This window comes from Enhydra lutris, unplaced genomic scaffold, assembly GCF_002288905.1.
Source record: "Enhydra lutris kenyoni isolate GAN:26980312 unplaced genomic scaffold, ASM228890v2 scaffoldscaffold12, whole genome shotgun sequence".
In the NCBI taxonomy this organism is placed as follows: Eukaryota; Metazoa; Chordata; class Mammalia; order Carnivora; family Mustelidae; genus Enhydra; species Enhydra lutris.
Genome location: NW_019154096.1, coordinates 55,967,102 through 55,989,098, shown reverse-complemented (window position 1 = coordinate 55,989,098; position 21,997 = coordinate 55,967,102). Strand labels below are relative to the sequence as shown.

Sequence of the window (21,997 nt, the reverse complement as noted above, 5' to 3'; positions counted from 1 at the left end):
ACTATTTTGATAGTTATCACATTATAAAATATTTTTATACCTTGAAAGGTAATTCTTCCTTTACTCTTCTTTTTCAAAAAAGAAAAATGTTGTCCTTTTTTATGCATATTTATTTTTCTATTTGAATTTTAAGATTGGTTTGTCAAGCTCAATGTAAAACTCTGATTTGACTTTGAGAATACATTGCTTACCTTTGATTTGGGTAAGAATTTATTTGCTATTTCTGAAAGTTTATATATACATAATATATATAAAAATATATGATATAAATCTTTAAAATATTTTATTTAAACTCAATTTAGTTAATACATAGTGTATTATTAGTTTCAGGGTGGAATTTTGTGATTTATCAGTTGCATCTAATGCCCAATACTCCTTACATCAAGTGCCCTCCTTAATACCCATCACCCAATTATCCCATCCCTCCATCCACCCCCCCCTCCATCTACCCTCTACCATCTATAGTTTCCTATAGTTAAGAGTTAAGAGTTTGCCTCCCTCTCTGTTTTTAAAATTAAACAAACAAATAAATAAATTAAATAATAAATAAATTAAATAAATAAATAAAATAAGGATTTTATTTATTTATTTGACAGAGAGAGAAATCACAAGTAGGCAGAGAGGCAGGCAGAGAGAGGGGGAAGCAGCCTCCCTGCTGAGCAGAGAGCCCGATGTAGGCCTTAATCCCAGGACCCTGGAATCATGACCTGAGCCGAAGGCAGAGGTTAACCCACCAAGCCACCCAGGTGAAATCATATAATTATCTTTCTCTGACTAATTTCTCTTAGCATAATACCCTTTAGTTCCATCCATGCCATTGCAAATGGCAAGATTTCATTCTTTTTAAAAATTTATTAACATATAATGTATTATTTGTTTCAGGGTTACAGGTGAATCATCAGTCTTACACAATTCACAGCAATCACCATAGCACTCTTTAGATGGCTGAGTAGTATTCCATTGTATATATACACCACTTCTTTATCCATTCATCTGTTGATGGTCATCTGGGCTTTTTCCATAGTTTGGCTTTTGTGGACATAGCTGCTATAAACATTGGGATGCATGTGTCCCTTCAAGTCACTATTTTTGTATCCTTTGGATAAATACATAGAAATGTAATTTCTGGGTTATACAGTAGTTCTATTTTTAACTTCCTAACGAAGTTCCATACTGTTTTCCAGAGTGTCTGCACCAGTTTGCATTCCCACCAACAGTGTTAGAGGGTTCCCCTTTCTCCATATTCTCACCAACACTTGTTGTTTCCTGAGTTGTTAATTTTAGCCATTCTGGCCAGTGTGAGGTGGTATCCCCTTGTGCTTTTGACTTGTATTTCTCTGATGCTGGTGATATTGAGCATTTTTTTGTGTGTCTGTAGCCATTTGTATGTCTTCTTTGGAGAAATGTCTGTTCCTGAATTCTCTCCATTTCTTGACATCTGTTTTTTGGGTGTTGAGTTTGATACATTCTTTATAGATCATGGATATTAGCCCTTTATCTGATAAGACATTTGCAAATATCTTCTCCCATTCCTTAGGTTGCCTTTTAGTTTTGTTGTTTCCTTTGCTGTGCAGAAGCTTTTTATATTGATGAAGTCCTAATAGTTTATTTTTCCTCTTGTTTCCCTTGCTTTTGGAGACATGTCTAGTAAGAAGTTGCTGCAGCCGAGGTCAAAGAGCTTGCTGCCTGTGTTTTCCTCTAGGATTTTGATGGATTCCAGGCTCATATTTAGGTCTTTCATCCATTTTGAGTTTATTTTTGTATATGGTATAATAAAGTGGTCCAGTTTCATTCTTCTACTTGTGGCTGTCCAATTTTCCCAACACCCATTTGTTGGAGAGACCATCTTTTTTCCATTGGATAGTCTTTTCTGCCTTGTCCAAGATTAGTTGACCATAGAGCTGAGGGTCCATTTAGGGGTTCTTTATTCTGTTCCATTGATCTATGTGTCTGTTTTTGTGCCAGTACCATACTGTCTTGATGATGACAGCTTTGTAATACAGCTTTTAGCCTGGAATTGTGATGCCTCCAGCTTTGGTTTTCTTTTTCAACATTACTTTGGCTATTCAGGGTCTTTTCTGGTTCCATACAAATTTTAAGATTGTTTGTTCCAGCTCTGAGAAAAATACTGGTGGTATTTTGATAGGGATTGAATTGAAGTGTAGATTGCTTTGGGAAGCATAGACATTTTAACAATATTTATTCTTCCAATCCATGAGCATGGGAAGCCATCTGGCCCTGGACTCTTGTTTGTTGGGAGATTTTTAATTACTGCTTCAATTTCCTTGCCAGTTATGGGTCTGTTCAAGTGTTCTATTTCTTCCTGGTTCAGTTTTGGTAGTTTATATGTTTTTAGAAATGTATCCATTTCTTCCAGATTGCCTAATTTGTTGGCATATGATTGCTCATATATTCTCTTATAATTATTCACGTTTCTTTCATATTGGTTGTGATCTCTCCTCTTTCATTCATGATTTTATTGATTTAGGTCCTTTCTCTTTTCTTTTTGGTAAGTCTGACTAGGGGTTTGTCAATCTTATTCATTCTTTCCAAGAACCAGCTCCTAGTTTCATTGATCTGTTCTACTGTTGTTGTTTTTTTTAAGTTCCTACATCATTGATTTCTGCTCTAATCTTTATTATTTCTCTTCTCCTGCTAGATTTAGGCTTTATTTACTGTTCCTTTTCCAGCTCCTTTGGGTGTGAGGTTAGGTTGTGTATTTGAGACTTTTCTTGCTTCTTGAGAAAAACTAGTATTGCTATATACTTCCCTTTGCTGCATCTGAAAGATTTGCTGCAGATGCCTTTGCTGCATCTGAAAGATTTTGAACTGTCATGTTTTTATTCTCATTTGCTTCCATGTGTTTTTTTTTAATTCTTTAATTTCGTGGTTGACCCATTCATTCTTTAGTAGGATATTCTTTAACCTCTGTGTACTTATTGTCCTTCCAAATTTCTTCTGATGGTTGACTTCAAGTTTCATTGCACTGTGGTCTGAAAATATGCATGGTATGATCTCAGTCTTTTTGTACCAGTTCAAACCTGATTTGTGACCCATTATGTGATCTATTCTGGAGAATGTTCCATGTGCACTCAAAAAGTGTGTGTATTTTCCTGCTTTAGGATGAAATGCTCTGAAGATAACTGTTAAGTCGATCTGAACCAGTGTGTCATTCAGAATCCAACTTTCCTTATTGACCTTCTGCTTAAATGATCTGTCCATTGCTGTGAGTGGGGTGAAAGTACTCTACTATTATTGTATTATTATCAATGGATTTCTTTAATTTTGTTATGGATTTGTTCATATATTTGGCTGCTCCCAAGTTAGGGGAACAAATATTTACAATTGTTAGATCTTCTTCTTGGATAGACCCCTTTATTTGGATATAGTGTCCTTCTTCATCTTTTATTACAGTCTTTGGTTTAAAATCTAGTTTGAGGTAAGAATGACTACTCCAGCTTTCTTTTTATGTCCATTAGCATGATAAATGGCTCTCCACCACCTCATTTTCAATCTGGAGGTGACTTTGGGTCTAGAATGAGTCTTTTATAAGCACATATTGATATGGGTCTGATACCCTATGCCTTTTGACTGGAGCATTTAATCCATTTACATTCAGAGTAATTATTGAAAGGTATGATTTTAGTCCCATTGTATTACCTGTAAAGTTGCTAATCCTGTTGATTGTCTCTGTTCCTTTCTGGTCTTTGTTACTTTTGGGATCTCTCTCTGCTAAAAAGGTCCCCTTTAATATTTCTTGTAGGACTGGTTTAGTGTTCACAAATTACTTTAGTTTTTGCTTGTCTTGTAAACTCTATCTCTCTTATTCTAAATGACAGCCTTGCTGGATAAAGTATTCTTGGCTGAATATTTTCCCCATTTAGCATGTTGAATATATCATACTAGCCCCTTCTGGCTTGCCAGGTCTCTGCAGACAGGTCTGCTGCCAGCCACATGTGTCTACCCTTATAGGTTAAGGATCTTTTGTCCCAAGCTGTTTTCAGGATTTTCTGTTTATCTTTGTAAATTGCAAACTTCACTATAATATGTTGAAGTATTGACCTATTTTTTTTTTTTTAATTTGGGTTGATTTTGAGGGGAGTTCTCCATGCTTCTGGACTTGAATGCCTGTTTCCTTCTCCAGATTAGGGAAGTTCTCAGCTATAATTTGTTTAAATAAACTCTCTGCCCTTTTTTCCTGCTCTTCATCTTCTGGGACTCCTGTAACACGGATATTATTTCACTTTGTGGAGTCACTGAGTTCCCTAAGTCTGCCTTCATGGTCTAATAGTTTTCTTTCCCTCTTCTTTTCAGCTTCATTATTTTCCATAATTTTATCTTCTCTATCACTGATTCGCTTTTCTGATTCATTCATCTTCATTTTTATGGCCTCCACTTAGGACTGCATTCAGTTATAGAGTTTTTAATTTCAGCCTGACTAGATTTTAGTTCTTTTATCTCTGTAGAACTGGATTCTCTAGCATCTTCTATGCTTTATTCAAGCCCAGCTACTATCCTTAAAATTGTTGCTTTAAATTCTTGTTCAGACATTTTACTTATATCTGTATTGATTAAGTCTCTGGCCATGATTTCTTCCTATTCTTTCTTTTGGGGTGAATTTCTCCATCTTCCACAGTTCATTTTTCTGGTTTGTAGATGTACAGCTTTCTTCTCTATAAGACTTCTGACCAATTTCATGTGTGTTCAGAATGATCCAATCTTTATCTCTCTGTGTTCCAGTGAGGAAGCAGGTTAGGGTCACCCTACTACTCCACCATCTTACCACTCCCCCTATAATATAAATCTTACATATAATATGTATTATATAAATTTAATATTTATATGTAAATAAATATATGTCTATTCAACTAAAAATTCTTCAGTGACATTTTAGTCTAAAAGTGACTTTGTTTAATTTTGTTGTTAGGTTTATTTTAGATATAGTTTTGGGTTTTTTTGCTTTTGTGAATGGAATATTTTTCTATTACATTTTCTTTTTATGTTCTTTCTTTTTTAAGACTTTATTTATTTGACAGAGAGAAAGAGCGAGAACAAGCAGGGGGAGTGGCAGGCAGAAGGAGAAGCAGACTCTCCACTGAGGAGGGAGCCTGATGCAGGGCTCAATCCCAGACCCTGGGTTCATGACCTGAGCTTAAGCAGAGGCTTAACCAACTGAGCCACACAGATGCTCTCTATTGCATTTTTTATTGGCTACTACTAGTATATATGAATGTTACTGATTTTATCTTTATATATGATCACCTTGCTAAATTCTCTTTTTAGTTATGCTCTTTTGTCAATTGTTTCTCTTGGATTATCTAGGTAAACTATCATATCTTCTGGAAATCATGTCTCTTATTAATTTTTATGCTTCATTTCTTTCTTGTCTTATGCCAAGGGCTTCTAACAGGATAGTGGTCATGAGCGTGGACATGCTTATCTTCTTCCCGAACTTAATGGGAAAGTTTCTAACTTTTAAGTGTGATACTTGCCTCAGCATCTGTTAGATATCCTTTCACAAGTAAAATTTCTTTCTATCCCTTGTTACTTAGGAGTTTTTATTGTGAATTTTGGTGCAAACTTTATCAAATACCCTATATTCCTCCCATAGACATTGGTCATTTTACACCAGATCCCGTTTGCTAATATTTTGTTTAGTATTTTTGTATCTCTATCACAAGTAATATTGTTTTCTTGTACTTTCTTTGTCTAATTATGATATCAGGCTTATACTAGTCATAACAAGTGATTTGAGTAGTTTTTCCCCCTCCCCATGCTTTGGAACAGTTTGTATAAAGTGTGAATTTGGGGTGCCTGGGTGGCTCAGTAGGTTAAGCCTTTGCCTTCAGCTCAGGTCATGATCTCAGGGTCCTGGGATTGAGCCCCGCATCCATCCGAGTTCTCTGCTCAGCGGGGAGCCTGCTTCCCCTTCTCTCTCTGCCTGCCTCTCTTCCTACTTGTGATCTCTCTCTCTGTCAAATAAATAAATAAAACCTTTAAAAAAAATGAAGTGTGAATTCTTTTTTTAAGATTTCATTAAAAAACAAACAAAAACTCACACAAACATATAAAACCATCTGTGCCTGATTTCTGTTACAGGAGTTGATTCTTTGTTTCAAGGTTTTCTACAGTCATTAATCTTGTCAGGTTTTCTATTTCTTTTGAAGTATAGATTTGATATATTATGTTTTCTTAGAAAATTGTCTCATCTAGATTTTAAAATATATAAATGTGTATAATATTCTAATCTCAAGTCTTTTCTGATTTTTCAGTTATAGCTTTCTGTTCCTAATTGTATATTTATGCCTTTTATCTTTTTTCTTGATCACACTTTATAATAGCATTTCTATTTTATTAATATGGCACAGTTGTGTTTTTTATGGCACAGTTTTTATTGATGTGACTATTATGATAAGAGAACATTATATATAATTTTATACCTATACATTTGACTCTTTTAGGGTTTTAGCAATTGAGAATTTTATTTGTTCTTCCCTAGTTCCATCAGGTTTATTTGTCCTCATTTTGTTACTTTTTTGAGTTGAGAACTTGGTTTATTTCCTATTGTTTTCCAATGTGTGAGAGGCTATAAATATACCTTTGAGTACCACTTTGACTATATTGCATTGATTTTGATAATTAATTTTCTAATCTTTCCTTAGTTGTAAACATTTGTAATTCCATTTTGAACACATCAACAAAGGGTTTCTTAGAAGAGTGTATGCATCTGTTTCCATTTTTCAGATTGCCTTGTATATTATTATAGATTGTTTTACATATCTTTTTTTTTTTGCTAACTTTGAAATTTATTTCATTGTAGTCAGTAAATAAAACTTGTTGAAATTATCTTTGTAGCATTGTATCCAGTTGCTTTTTGTAACCCTGTAACTATTCCATGTGCATTGTAAAGAATGTTTTATTCTCTGGGGGTTTTTTTGTTTTGTTTTTTGTTTTTTAATTTCCTATTAGATCAATCTAATTGTGTCAAGTTCTTTATATTTATGTTTCTGCTATTTGAACTGCTATTTTCTAGGATTTGATTAGCAGTGTGTCAATTTATCCTTGTATTTCTATCAATATTTATAGTAGATGCCCAAATATGCACAAGAGAGCTCCTCAATAAATTATTCCTTTTATCCTAATGAAATATCTGTCTTTTTCTCTTTTAATGTTCTTAATCTACATTTTGGTTTTTATATTAACTTTTGCTATATTTCTTTTTGCTGTATTAATTTTTTTGCTATGTATTTCACTTACTTATATACCTTTTTCCATTCCTTTATTTCCAACTTTCTTTTGTCTGGTAATTAATATACAGCTGGATTGGTTTTGTAAATCATGTCTGAGCTTTTTAATAGGTGAGTTTAGGCACATTTATTGTGATTAGTGATATGCTTAAAATTATTCCTGCCATTTTATTTTTGGGTTTCTATTTAACATATTTTAAACTTATTTCTTTTTCCCCTTTTCCTATCTTCTTGGATTGTTCATACATTTTTTTTATTATTGTTCTATTTTTCTTTACTATTTTGGAAGTCGTAATTCTATTTCTATCTTTAAAATTCCGACTCACATACTTGACTTTCTATTTTTCTGTGTGATCTGGTGACTTCCTAGTCAATGGAAGAGCACAGCAGCACTGTCACCTGGAATCTTAATCCCATCCTGAATGTCCTGAATCAGAATATGTTCTTTAACAAGACCTTCAGGTGATTCTTGGCACATTAAATTTGGAGAAGCTCTGGTTTAGAGTGTATCACACCATATTCACTCTTCATATAAGACAAGACCCTCAGTGTATTATTATTATTTTTTACTTTTTCAGCTTCCTCTGTTTCCCTCACCTTCTCTTAATGACATCATTTGGAATGATAGCCCTAAATTGCTAGTTTTTAAGACTCTTAAAAACATGTCAATCTTATTTGGATTTAAGTCTTTCTACCCAACCTCCTCTGTATTAACTACATCCTTAATAATCCTTTCAGAGGTATGGGTATTGGTGAACTTTCTGAGCCCCTGACTGTCCATAAATTATATCAATCTTGCACTTGAACTATGGCTTAATGACTATAGAATTACAGATTCAAGGTTTTTCTTCCCCTGAAAAATTTGATCCAAAACTATCGATCTAGTGTATTTTTGCATCCAGTGTTGCTAAGGTGGGTCTTCTATGAGACAGATTCTTCTACTTGGCAATATTCTTTTCCCCTTTAGAAATGTTTTGGATTTGGTTCTTAAGTTTCACAACATTTCTGTGTCTAGACCTGGCCCTGATCCACACTGGTTATGCCCTTTTGGTCTCGAGTGTTGATGCTGTATTATGTCTTCGAAAATTCTCTCATTATTTCTTTCAACACTGTGGCCCCTATTCTCTTTATTCTCTTCTTCTGAAGTGCATTTATTATAGGTCCTTCAAGATGTCCATACAAGTAGCTCCAGTTTTCTTTCACACTTTCTATTTATTTATTTTTTGTTTATACCTGGCAGAATTCTTAACTGATTCTTGCAGATCACTAATTATCTTCAATTGTGTCCATCCTGCTATTCAGCCCATCTATTGAATTTTTTTTGTTTCAAAGATCAAACTTTTAGGTTCTATAATATCTTGATTCTTTTTATGAGATACAATTATTTTTGCATCCCTAGTTACTGTGAAATTCCACTTCTGTTTAACTAACTCTTTGTTTGTGTAACAAGTCTTCTGTTTATTGAATTTATTGTCTCTCTTCAATGGTCTTCTTGTTCCCCAAATATTAGTAGTCTATTATTATTTTTACTGTTCTATGCTTATCTTTAAAATTGACACACACCATTGTAATTCCACCACACCAGCTGAACCTGCTTGGGAAGATGTGTAGGAGTGTGACTTCAGCAGGTATTCTGGTCTGGTCAAATGAGAAGGGGTGGGTGGTGTTGGGAAGTGGCTCGGCCACCTATCTTATGGCAGGGGGAGATGTTCTCTAATTTCTTCTAGCCACTGGCACACTCCTTGTCATTGCGTTGTCCTTGTCTCCCACCCAGATATTCAGTCCAGTTCCCTCCACTTGGCAACAAACCCTTCTGTTGCCATTGCTGGGCCCCTGGGGAGTTTTATCAAGTGGCAGTGCAGATACATACAGGTTCTGTTCCCTGTTTCCGATATAGTACCCCCAACTAATCACTCTGCCAGTTACTTCTAGATTACCCCGTGCTCCTATATCTGGTGTAGCTTCTGCATTTTCTCAAGTATTGTCTCGTGGGCACTTGGGGCTATCATGTATTATTTGGATCCATCTGATTTTCATTTTTGAGATGTTACAGTTTCCATGGTACTAAAGGATACTTTTTTTCCTCTTAATTATAATAATAGATTTATCTATTTATTATACATGTCTTTCCTCTTAATTTTATGGATTGAAGCAGAAAAAGATGATTGTAAAGCCCATTCTTAGTCAACCATTTTGAAATTGAAGTCCTAAATTTTTCTAGTATATTTTCTGAATTTTTTTGTTGATTTGTAAGAGCTCTATGTATATTAAAAATAATACTTTGTCATATATGTTACAATGTATATCCTTTGGCCCTAAATTTTCTGAAGTTATAAACTTTTAAAGATAATTTTTAAGATAATTTTTATTTTAGAAATGTTCAAATATGTATAAAAGGAGAGAGAATAATAAAATAATAAATCCAATGACCAATATTATTTCATCTATACCCTTACCCACTATCCCTTCTCCTGATCATTTTGAAGTAAATCCCAGATATCATATCATTTCATCTTTAGTTAAGTTTGTACCTCTAAAAGACAAGAACTCTTTTCTTTTTTTTTGTTTAAGTAGGCTCCACACCCAGCACGGAGCCCAACATGGGGCGAGCTGACAACCATGAGATCAAGACCTGCACTGAAATCACGGGTCAGATGCTTAACTGACTGAGCCACCCAGGCACACCAAAATAAGAACTCTTAAAACACATAACCACAATACCACCAGCACACCTAAATATCAATAATTCCTTAATTTCATTCAATGAAGTGATGAATTTTTACATTTTTGTTGTTGTTTTTGAATTAGTGAGTTTTTAAGGATTAAATCTGAAAACTTAAATGACCACAATAAGCCCATAATCTAATGCTTTACTTGATAGTTACACTCAGATAAACAAAACATCTCTTTTTTACTGACTGCTGTCTAAAGAGACTCAGAAAAGTCTATAAAGTTTAATTCTTTACTTGTCATCATTCTTTCTTATTTGAAAATTCAGGTTCTGGCTATGATGGAAGAAAATGAAACAGTAGATAATATTGCAAAATTAGACCAAAAGGAATTTGGCCTAGATCTTGAAGAACTGGAAAGGCTTCATGATGAAAATGAGGAAGAAGTGGCAAAGGTATTGAAAAATCTAATTTAAGCACCATAAAGAAATATAATTAAAGAAGTAGAAAGAAAATGAGAAGGAGAACTTTTCTAGGATAATGTGAACAAAACAAAACCTAGTGCATATAAATGCAGTGAGTTAGACAATTATTAAGTTTGGGAGTTGGAGGAGGGCACCTGAGTGGCTCAGTTGAGCATCTGCCTTCGGCTCAGGTCATGATCTCGGAGTCCTGAGATTGAGTCCCACATCGGACTCCCTGCTCAGTGGGGAGCCTGCTTCTCTCTCTGCCTGCTGCTTCTCTCACTTTTGCTCTCACATAAATAAATAAAATCTTTTTAAAAAATTGCAGGGGGATAGGAGAAAGAGGAGTGTCTAGGCCTGCCACACATCTGATGTTTGTCTCTCCTTCATGACATTTGTTCCAACCATCTTCCACCATATGTTTAAACATTTTTAGAAATCCTCTCAGCCACCTTATGCCAACTTTGGACCTTCCAGTTTAGTGAGCCTGCTCGCTCACCCTTTCTTTCTTTCTTTCTTTCTTTCTTTCTTTCTTTCTTTCTTTCTTTTTTCTTTCTTTCTTTCTTTTTCTTTCTTTCTTTCTTTCTTCCTTCCTTCCTTCCTTCCTTCCTTCCTTTCTTTCAGGTAGGCTCCACACCCAGCATAGAGCCCAATGCAGGGCTTCAACTCATGACCCTGATATCAAGACCTGAGCTGAGATCAAGAGTTGGACACAACTGACTGAGCCACCCAGGCACCACTAGCCCTTTCTTAATGACAGTTGATATATCTTCCTCTCTTTATTCACTGATTTTTCTACCCTTTGAGCATCATCTACTCTATGGCCACCCTGAAAATAGAGAAGATTAACAATTAGCATGTTCCCTATGTATCTTCTCTCATCTATGCTAGTGATTCCAGGTCTTATGGCCATCATACAAGGTAGTTTCAATAGCTTCATCATCATCATGTGTTTTCCCTCTGGTTTCATTTCTTTGAGTATGGCATCCACAAAAGAATTTCAAGTATTTTCTGTCCAGTTTAGAGAAAAGTATAAACTGAAACCTCCATTTCTCGGATACTATACTTCTATTACTATAGCCTTTGTATCTCTTTCTGGTGGTGACATTACACTGTTTACTTGTATGGATTTTTTTTTTTTAAGGTAGAAGTCCTAATTGTGTTTTATACAGAATGTTCTTAAGCTACCTTTTTCTCAACCTGCACATCACATTTGATTTTTTGAGTGTGCAAGTATAAAAACATTTTTTTCTAAACAAGAGAAAGAAATATGATTGGATTCAAAGGCATTTAAGTGAATTATAATTGGTTAAACAACTGTATCAAAAAGAGGCTGATAATTTGATGCCCGTAGCAGAGAGGTTTCCAGTCATGTGCTCTCCTGTTAAACACGTTAATTAGTGACTAAGATAAAGATCTAGAAATGAGGCATATTTGTCAAATTAGTGAATGATGTGAGGCTGAGAATGAAAGGAAACAGACTGGGTAACAGAATCAGGACCAAAAGGACCTTAACAGACTGACATATTCATTCATTCTGCAATGTTTATTGAACACCTATTACATGCCAGACACTATTGTCAGTGCCTTTAATATAATGACTGAGACATATAGATCCTGCCCTCGTGGGGCTGATCTGGCGAAGACAGACCCTAAACAAATCTCTCTATATTGCATGATGTAAACTGAATTCTGTGATAGATGTGGGGCATCTACTTCTGTGGTCAAAGACAGTTGAAAGAGGTGACCTTTCATTTGAGATTCAAAAGGAGAGGAGTTAGCTATGCAAAGAGTTGGGGAAAGAGAATGGCAGACTAAGGAAGCACCATGAATGAAGGCCCTGGGGCAGAAATGGAGAAATCCAGGAACAGAAAGGCCAGAAGGGCAATAGCACAGTGGACAGAAGGACAATAGCCCAGTGGACAGGAGAGAGCTTCATAGAATGAGGTGGGAGCAGAGGCCAGCTCTAAAGACCTTGTACATCACAGTAAAGAATTCGGCTTTTGTTATAGTCAACAGAAAGCTATTAGAAATGATCCCCAATAATGTGAATGCAACTAGAGAGTATTATGCTGAGCAACATAAGTCAATCAGAGAAAGACAATTATCATATGATCTCTCTGATATGAGGAATTTGAGAGGCAGGACGGGGGGTTATGGGGTAGGGAAGGAAAAAATGAAACAAGATGGGATCTGGAGGGTGACAAACCATAAGAGACTCTTAATCTCATAAAAAAAAATGTGGATTGCTGGGGGGTGGTTGGTTTATGGACATTGGGAGGGTATGTGCTATGGTGAGTGCTGTGAATTGTGTAAGACTGATGATTCACAGACCTGTACCCCTGGGGCAAATAATACATTATATGTTAATAAAAATAATTTTAAAAAGAAATGATCCCATTTTATTATTATAATAAATAGGCACCAATTTAGAGGCTTTTTTGAATGTTATTTATTTTAATGGTTGCACCCATCCCAAAAGGTAGGTTGTTGTTGTCCTGACTTAAGGAAACTAAGGAATTAGGCCTAGAATCACTTGGCTAAGGTCTTATAACTTGAATAAAAGACACGAAGCATTCCCAGTCTGCCTACTAGGGCTTTTCCCCTTTGACCCGGGCTTCACCCAAGCCTGGAATGCCTCCTCCCATTCTGGTATCAGGTTCTCCTAAAAGCTTCTCAGCTTGACCACTCTGCAGTGTGTTTGGGTTGGATACCTACCCCCTCACTCTAACGTTGCTTCTCCCTCCAAGCTCATGTGTGACCGTTCATCCCCACAAACCTGCTCCTCTGGCCTATTGACCTACAGACCACTGATAAACCCACCCTCACCACCCCCACCCCATGCCTCTGCTCCAGATGCTCCTTGCTGCTTACCAAATTCCTGCATATTCCCCCAGAAGCCTTCTTAATCCTCTGAGGCAGTCTTTGGGACAGAGAAAGACTCTCCATATAGTTATTTCCCCAATATTATTACCTTTGTTGGAGCTCTCAACTTTAAAGAAGTATCGGTCTCAGATTGGATGTGATAGTGAAACCAGATGGTCCAGCACAGAACAGTGTTAGCAGATGGTACCACAAACCCAGGCACATGTGGGAAGAGAATACTAGTCCCTGGGAAGGGTCAGTGGATCCCAGTTAGGGATCCCAGTCCTAAAGGGACAAGAATATTAGTTAGCCCTGGTCAGGATCTCAACCATAGGGGAAAGACCAAAGCCCAGTAATGACAACTTGGACACAGAACTAGGGACCAAGTCTGGAGGGTTGATCAAATAACCTCAGCAGTGGAGAGGGGAGGGCAGGGTAGGCTAGGAATCAGACAGGTTCTGACAACTGACAGGCCAAAACAGCTGTTTATTTAAGGAAAAAATAATTTAAAACTGGATTAGCCATTAACTTAATGGATAAAAAAGAAATCAAATACAAATTAAAACAAAGCCTTTGATCAGACAGTGAATAAAATAAACATGAATAATTGAATGAACAAATAAGACATTTTTCTAATCTGGGAGGTATTATTCTTAACTAGTTTGCTGATAATTCTGCCAACAAAGAGAAATGCAAAAGAGGTTCTGAAGTGGATCCTAAGGACTAGAGATTGTTGGTCCTCACTTTCATATTAGGTCTTTCAGCAAACTCCATTAAAACAAGAATTCCTAATCACTTAAAGATCAAGCAGTTGGCTTACTTAAGCGGATAAAACCAACTAAGGTAACATATGTTTCTAAATGAGAAAAGGTCAAGCATATGATCCCTTTGAGTCACGGAGCATTTAATTATGGTAGACATAAATAATAGAAGAATTAAGTGACCCCCAAGACAGAGGTCACAAACTGGCACTTCAAATATGCATTGACAAGAATTAAGCCAACATTTAGATATCTGGTAGTTTCATTAAAAATACACATTTTAAAACTTCTCTAATAAAACAGGAAGATCTGGCATAGTGGGTTTGCTGCCCAGCCCTGCACCAACCCACCAGATCTGTGATAGTGGGCACTTTAGCTGTCCAGTCCACCATGCACTTGGCCTCATACCACCTTGGCTCATGTTTAGCACCTGCCTGCCTTTAGAGGTTTCTGTGTTGACAGCCTGGTCCTCCAGGAAGGAAATTCCAAGCCTCCAGACTAAACTTCAGGAAAGGTCCTTGAGACAGGAAAGTGTCCCCAGGTGCATCTCCCAGCACAAGGCAGCTCCGTGTAATGGGGAAAGAAGACAGCCACTAAATGTGCAGTCATGGCTGATTAGTGAATTTGCAATTCAGATTATTTTTTTAAGAAGCTACATATTCGTGTTCATTGTTTCGCTTCATCTACGTTCTGCAAGATAAGAAAGGATGCAGAGATGCAAAACCTCGCCAAGGCCTATCTGTCTGAACTTATTAAAGAAGAATGCTGGAATTCGATGGCTGTGAAAGGTCGAGCTCTTAAGGTAACAGACATAATTCCAGGTACCACACCTTAGCCAATGAGAACTTTCATTGAAAGTCTCATGGCAGAAAGATTTTTAAATAATTTTAAGAAAATTCACACATGGAAAAACATTCAGAGCATCCTCACCCTCCCTGTACCAAATTCCACCAACTCACGCCCCTTTCTCTCTTGTTTTCGTTCTTCCCTCTCTGCTTAGTCCCTATGCACTTCCAAGCCACCATCTCTTAAGATTTTCTTTCCTCTATGAACCACCTGCCTCTGCTCTTCCTATCTGTCTCTTCCAAAAGGCCACCTCAGTCACATTCACACAGATTGAAAACTAGACATAATATTGTTCACAGTTCTACCTGTGCCCTCTAAACATCTGGGTTATTTAATGCTTTTTCATTGAGATTCCTCCCAACACAATTTCCCTCTTTGTGTAGGGTGATCAGGAGTCCCAGTTTATGCTGGTGGTCCTTATGTAACTATTAAGAACACCCTTCTCACTTTCAAATCTGTCTCTCCCCCCCAACCCACCAATTTGGATAATGAAGTATATAGCCACACTACATATCTGTGATTGAGTATTGCTCTTAAACAGGGTTTCGTAAGACTGGCACATTTGGGGCTGGATAATTCTTTGTTGTGGGGGCTATTCTGTGGATTATAGGATGTTTTGGCCTCTAGCTACTAGGCCCCAGTAACATCCAAAATTCCCATTAGTGAAAATCAAATGTGTCTCCAGACATTGCCAAATGTCCTGGAGGGCTGGGGAGAAGGAGGGGAACAGGGCAAGCAAAATCATTCCTAGTTGAGAACCACTGTTCTAGAAATAAATCCTTCACAAAAGCTCAGTATTTCTACCCAGAGTTTACACCAATACTAATGATGTACATTGTTTTATTTTAGAGAAAGTTTCTACTATCAATTCCACTCATGCATGATGACCTATGAATTAATTTTGGTCAGGGATAATATCCCTCACTCCAACTCTCATATGCACAGTTGTACTACAAATGAATTTATTTCATCTTGCCTTTTTTTTTCCCAAGTGCTTTCACCTGCCCTACGTGGTTGAGAACTTTCCAATGAAAGAGCGCACGGAAGAAGAGTTGAAAGAATTAAAGAGAGTTTTGTGGCAAAAGAAGATTGAAACAGAATGTCTTAAAGTACAATTTTAAATATATATGTGTTTATATAAGTAATGTGTTTTATTTTAGGGTCTCCATACAGATTTGAGTTAGGATACAACTTAAGATAAGTTTATATATTATTTACATTTTCATTCCTTGTTAATTGTAGAATATATTTTAATAAATATAGGAGCTGAATCTACACAATAAATCAAGACACCTATAGTCCTATACAGTATTAGCTAGCCCTCAAATAAGAGGACATAATTTTTAAAAATTAGATATAGGGTTTTGTTCTTGCTCTGGTCAGAAGTGGTCTTCATCTATCCTACTCTTTTTATCTTCTTGTATCACGAGGCATTATATTTTTAAATAATTGGCCAAAGATGAAGTAGTATCTGTTTTGGTGGAATTATGGTTTTTCTAGAGCAATTCTAGCTGTTTGTTTGTTTGTTTGCTTGTTTTAAAGCAGCAATCTCTATCAGATCTCTAGAAAAACATTGCCCCATCAAGGTAGTTTTGGCCAGAACCTTGCATCCATTTTTTTTCTGAAACATAAAATGAAGGCATATTTCAAGTCTTCTTAACCTACACTCACCAGTCCTCTGTGAATAAGTTTCTTTGGAAACATGAAGAGAAGGTGTATTTTTTAATGTTTATGTTCCAAGAAAAACTCAAGATATTTATAAGCAGCTGTCATCCTGACAGAAAGATAAATATTACATACTATCAAGGACAATTTTTACTTTCTTGACTTATCTGCACTTTGTCAATTTCCAAAGCTTAAATCTCTTCTGAATCAGTTTCAGGATCTATCCATCCCTTTGAATTAAGCTGTTGGCAAGACAATTTAACACCTAAAATGACTGAAATATTTAAGTTGCCGCAAAATTGCCCTTTAGAGAATTCTTGTTATTGCATAACTTTCGTGTCACCTTTTTCTATATTTAGGTACGGAAAGAAATTATAGAGGTGCAGTCTGCAATTACCTTGGCTAAAAAGCATCATGAAGAGGAGGATGAAGAAGAAGAAGAAGAAGAAGAAGTGGCAGTAAAAAATCCCAACTTGCCCAATTACCTGCTTGGCAGTCTGAGTACTGATTTTGGCGTACAAGCCTCTTTCTTGTCAAGCCAATTGGAACTTCATTCCAGAGAGGAGAAAATCAACCAAATTATATTACTGAAAGTGGGTGAATTTTTCCTTTATCCTCTAAAATCTCTAAAAGTCCCCATGAGGCATCTTCCAAAGGCTCAAACTGAAGTCTAATGCTAATCAAATGATGTATTTAAGGTACATAGAGAAATATCCAGATGGCTAGTATGTCCATGTTCTTCAAAAGGAACTTGTGTACAGGAGTTACTTTCATCTATTAGGACTGGGTTCTATGATGACAGGTTTTCCGAAGAATACCTACCCTGGCTGACACCACAAACAAACTTTTCTTCTGCTTAGATCTTCAGGAAGCTCAAAGATAAAAGAGGTTCTTGAATGCCATCTTCTAGGTAACTCAGATGTCCCTTAGGACCTCCTTGTAAGATCAAGACATGATTGCTATCTATCCCCTTAACCTGGGGAAATACAATTTCCTCTCTAAGACTTCCATAACTTCTCTTCTGGGACTCAAGAATAAGGTGTAGCATTCCGCAAGCTCTAAGCTCCTACTCCTTACTCTCCACTGAACGAGTCAGTCTCAGAACACATCTTTTTATGCCTACCAGAAGTTTTTGAAATTTCGGTGACAGATTGCACCAATGTGGATGGTTCGAGATGTAATGTTGGCTCTTCCTATTCCTGAAAGTCCTCCAACCGTATCTGCCATTTGAGTTCCAGCCTCCTACCATAATACTCTACTCTCTCTTACTATTGTTTTTCTTTTCTTCTCCTCCAACCCCTGAAATTCCTGTGCATTTGAATCCAAAACTGTTTCGTTATCTCTTTTGTTGCTCAGCTTTTGCTGACCTACACCCTCAGTGTCTCATCCATCTGCTATTTTATTAAGGCATTTTCTTATAAGCGGGTTAATCTCAGCCCAAGAGAAATTCTCTTGTCAGCTGTTAAGATCATTTTTCTACCTGCTTTAATAGTTTCATCTTCAGTAGGATAGATATATAGACTGAATCTGATGGTAAAATAAAGGCTACTTTGAATTGACCGTCATCCCGCCACCCATACAGGTGGGAGCAGTCCATTCGGCCCACTGCCATCTGGACAACTGGCTGATGCAGCTAGCCAGCTTAGGTCCCCTTCATACCTGAGAATCATATGACCATACGGAGGAAGAATATTGTGTGTGGTGGTGCTTTTCTGGGAAATTCTCCAAACAACCTCTATAGGCCATCCTTTCCTTACCACATCTCCCCCAAACAAGGTTTCAAAGAGAAGCCATTTCCCAATTTAAATATCACGTATCACTTTTTAAATATTTTATGATGGATTTTTTTCTTAGAACATATACAAAAATTGAGAGAATAACCCAAAGAGTCTCCAAGTGTCCATCATCTACTTCAGCATTTATCAACATACCTGTATACTGAGTTACAGCTTCCATTTCAGGAAGTAGATTGTGGTATAACAGTTATGCCATCACCTTAAGCCTACCCATGGTAGTAAGCCACTGTGGATTACTGAACCAATAAATGACTTAATATAAACTGTATTTTAGAAAGATTAACTTCCTGATGATTTATAAATTGATTTTGGAAGGAAAGTAAAGCCGTGGGACCTTGTTACTAGTCATGACCTATAACATGGGATGTGTTCTCAGTGTCACATTGATATTTCAGGATGTCATTTACAAGGTAAAAACTGCTTTCAACCGTGAGTTTGATGCTGCATATAAACAAAAAGAGTTCGAAGTTGCACGTGTGAAGGAAAGAAATATAAGAATTCAAGAAATTATTTTAGATCTGGACTTGGAAGAAGTGATCTGGCAACCAGAATTTGATGATTGTGAGAAGCCAGAGAGAACTCTCGTTGTGGAAAACAAAGAGGTACTGGCTAGCTGTGCTATCCCTTCCCTTTTCTCTCAGGACATTTTCCCACATTCTTTCCTACTCATCTCCTCATGTGCACTACTGGAAGTGACTGTATCAGGTGGTATCCTTGGTCACAAGAAACAAAAACAATTGACATTGCCTTAGCAATAATGAGAATTTCTTTTGGAATCCTGTGGAATCTAGGGAAGATTTGGAAGCCTAGAAAGAAACAGGGAACCAAAGACCAGAATCCTGTGGGGAGTCAGGAAGTCCGCTTTCTTTATCTCTTAGCTCACTTCTCTCTGCATTTCGTTTTTAGCAGTTTCTACTTTGTTTCTCCTTACTCAAGTGGATAGCTGGTCCAAACGAGAATCTCTCAGTCCTAATTCCACATTTGGCTAGGAAGACCTTCCTTGACCCAGCCTAGGTCCAGTACCTATATCGGAAAAGGTTGGATCACATTGTAGATGAGAGCGTGATAAAGCTCCAGTAATTATCTGGGTCATTAAGGCAGTATGGATCCCAGAAAGGGGCCTCAATGATTAGTCTTTTTCTTTTTAGGAGAGAGTATGAGGCAGGGGCAAGGGGCAGTGCAGTGGGAGAGGGAGAGAAATAATCTTAAACAGGCTCCATGACCAGTTCAGGGACCAACATAGGGCTCAATTTCACCACCCTGAGATCATGACCTGAGCAGAAATCAAGAGTCAGATGTTTAACCTGGGTGGCTCAGTCATTAAGCATCTGCCTTCATCTCAGGTCATGATCCCAGAGTTCTGGGATTGAGCCTCACACTGGGCTCCCTGCTCAGTGGGAAGCCTGCGTCTCCCTCTCCCACTCCCTCTATTTGTGTTCCCTCTCTTGGTGTGTGTGTGTGTGTGTGTGTGTCTCTCTGTGTCAAATAAATAAATAAAATCTTAAAAAAAAAAAAAAAGGTGTTTGGCCAGAAGTGGTTACAAGTAAATGCTTAAAGAAAATAATTAAAATATAACCAAATGTAAAATACTAAAAAAAAAAAAAAAAAATCCTTGCTCATATGAAACCAGCCTGATTGCTTTGGGACAAAAGCTAATAGTGTTACTTAGAAATAATAACAAACTCTTTTATAGTCCCTGTTAAAAGCCAGGTCCTAAAAAGAACAGGTCCTGTTCTAAGTGCCCTAGATCGATGGAAACTAATTTATCATTATAAAACTTACAAGGTAGGTACTAATAACACCTCTATTTTACAGATAAGGAAACTAAGGCATAGAGAGGTTAAGTAGCTTGACCACAGTTAGAAAGCTAATAAGTGACACAGTTGGGGTTTGAACCCAAACCCTATCCTTCAGAGTATGTCTTCATCTCTACAGTCTACTGTACTTGTTTAAGGAAATTATTTCTTCCAGAACCAGACTCCTGCCATGTAACCTAAGACTCTGGAGCACAGTGAGAGCAAGGACCCCATTCTGTGTCTGTCACCAAGATCCTACTGTGGGCAGTCTTTGTATGTGCATAATTAACCTCACCACACTTGCTTCTTCTCTAATCCCTTCTACATCAGGAGAGTGACCTTGTTACAAGCCAAACTTATATTATGTCTTTCCTTTGCTTAAACCCCTGCAGTGGCTGCTCATTTCACTTCAGATAACAAGCTCCTCTGTGACTGCCAACCATGGCTCCTTTCCTCTTCAGCTGCTCTCATTACCTTGCTCTGGGCTGGCCACACTTGTGTTCCCACAATTCCTTGAATACTTCAAGCTATTAACCTCTCAGGACCCTCATCCTACAGGATTTGGCTTAGATGACACGCCTTTGAACCATTTTCCTGCCCCTCTCATCTGAATTAGATCCCTGTTACAATATCTTCAATGATGGAGAAGAGCTTTGAGAACTGATAGAGAAGTAACAATCAATTTTCCCAACCCTCTCATTCTTTATTTCAAGATAGGAAATTGATTGCGAAATCTGGATGGTTCCTTTATCCTCATAATACCTTTTAACCTCCTCCCTGGTGTGTGGAAGGGATATTTGGTTTAAATTTTGTAAGAACAACAGCAGGAAACCACATTTTCTCTTTCCAAGTCCAGGGTGCTGACCATTACACTATGGGGCCACATTTTCTCTTTCAGATTACAGCTCAGAAATTTATTAATCCATGGCTGAAAGCCAAAACAGAATTGACCGTGACCCATGAAATGGAGCAATGGCTTCAGAAACGGGTATGCAGTTTTGCTCAAACTTACCTATGACCCTCTTTCCTTTAGGGATACTTGTTCCTAAGTTGGTTGAATAGTCTTGTACTTTACTCCACTATAGAAACACATCGGGGCATTTGTTGTGGTCAGGGGTCCCTGGAATCTCAGTGGCCTCTTTCTCCTCTTCCCTCCATGCCATTTACCACCCTGCCCAATTCTAATGCAGTCATTCTAACATTGGGTGGGAGACTGCCTCTGGTTCTACCAGAGGGTCAGATCTCTGTCTTAGCTGCCCTCCCTGACCATGGCTCTTCTCCAGGGCCCCAACACAAGGCACCGAGCCCTGATGGACATGATGGGAGGAGTTCTGGAAGTCAAGAAGGAAGATATTTTGAGAATGGTAAGACTTCTGGCCGTTCTTATAGAAGATGGAATGGGGGTAGAGAGAGCTACACAAATTTGATCGTTCTTGTCTACATTGGCCCAAGTTTTAGAAATTCTACAACAACAAATATACAACCTCCCTGTACTTCATAAACATATCACATTAGGTAAATGAGAAATTTGAAACCTTGGACTTGCCTCCCCATCTTACATAACACAAACAAAAGAACAAAACAAACAACCATAGTGGTTCTGGTCTCTGTAGAAAGCAGTGATAATGTTGCATCTGTAATTCTCTGGATGTAGCAAGAAACATTCCTTTTGATACGTGCCTTATGTGTCCCTGGAGCCCAGGTGTAGTTTTATGAACTACATGTGAAGTTATCGACTTCATATTTATGAAGATATCAACATACATGTCTGAACCTGTCACCTAAGACTCTCTCTGTACATCCTAAACTCCCATTCTTGCTTATGTCACAGAAAAACAGTTGTAACGTTTTTCATATCCTTTCATCAGAGTGTCAGGCCATTGTCTTG

At 37.3% G+C, this 21,997-nt stretch overlaps 1 protein-coding gene across 1 annotated transcript in view; it reads left to right on the top strand.

Annotated features, from left to right (window-relative positions):
- The window catches only part of LOC111145208 (cilia and flagella associated protein 43), a 104,060-nt gene that overhangs the window by 54,452 nt on the left and 27,611 nt on the right, over nucleotides 1-21,997 (top strand). Inside the window, exons 20-26 of the mRNA XM_022499942.1 lie at nucleotides 10,246-10,371; nucleotides 14,704-14,808; nucleotides 15,845-15,961; nucleotides 16,877-17,110; nucleotides 18,709-18,915; nucleotides 21,008-21,097; nucleotides 21,393-21,473. Of these exons, the coding sequence (XP_022355650.1) occupies nucleotides 10,246-10,371; nucleotides 14,704-14,808; nucleotides 15,845-15,961; nucleotides 16,877-17,110; nucleotides 18,709-18,915; nucleotides 21,008-21,097; nucleotides 21,393-21,473 (960 nt within the window). The remainder of the gene's footprint in view (nucleotides 1-10,245; nucleotides 10,372-14,703; nucleotides 14,809-15,844; nucleotides 15,962-16,876; nucleotides 17,111-18,708; nucleotides 18,916-21,007; nucleotides 21,098-21,392; nucleotides 21,474-21,997) is intronic.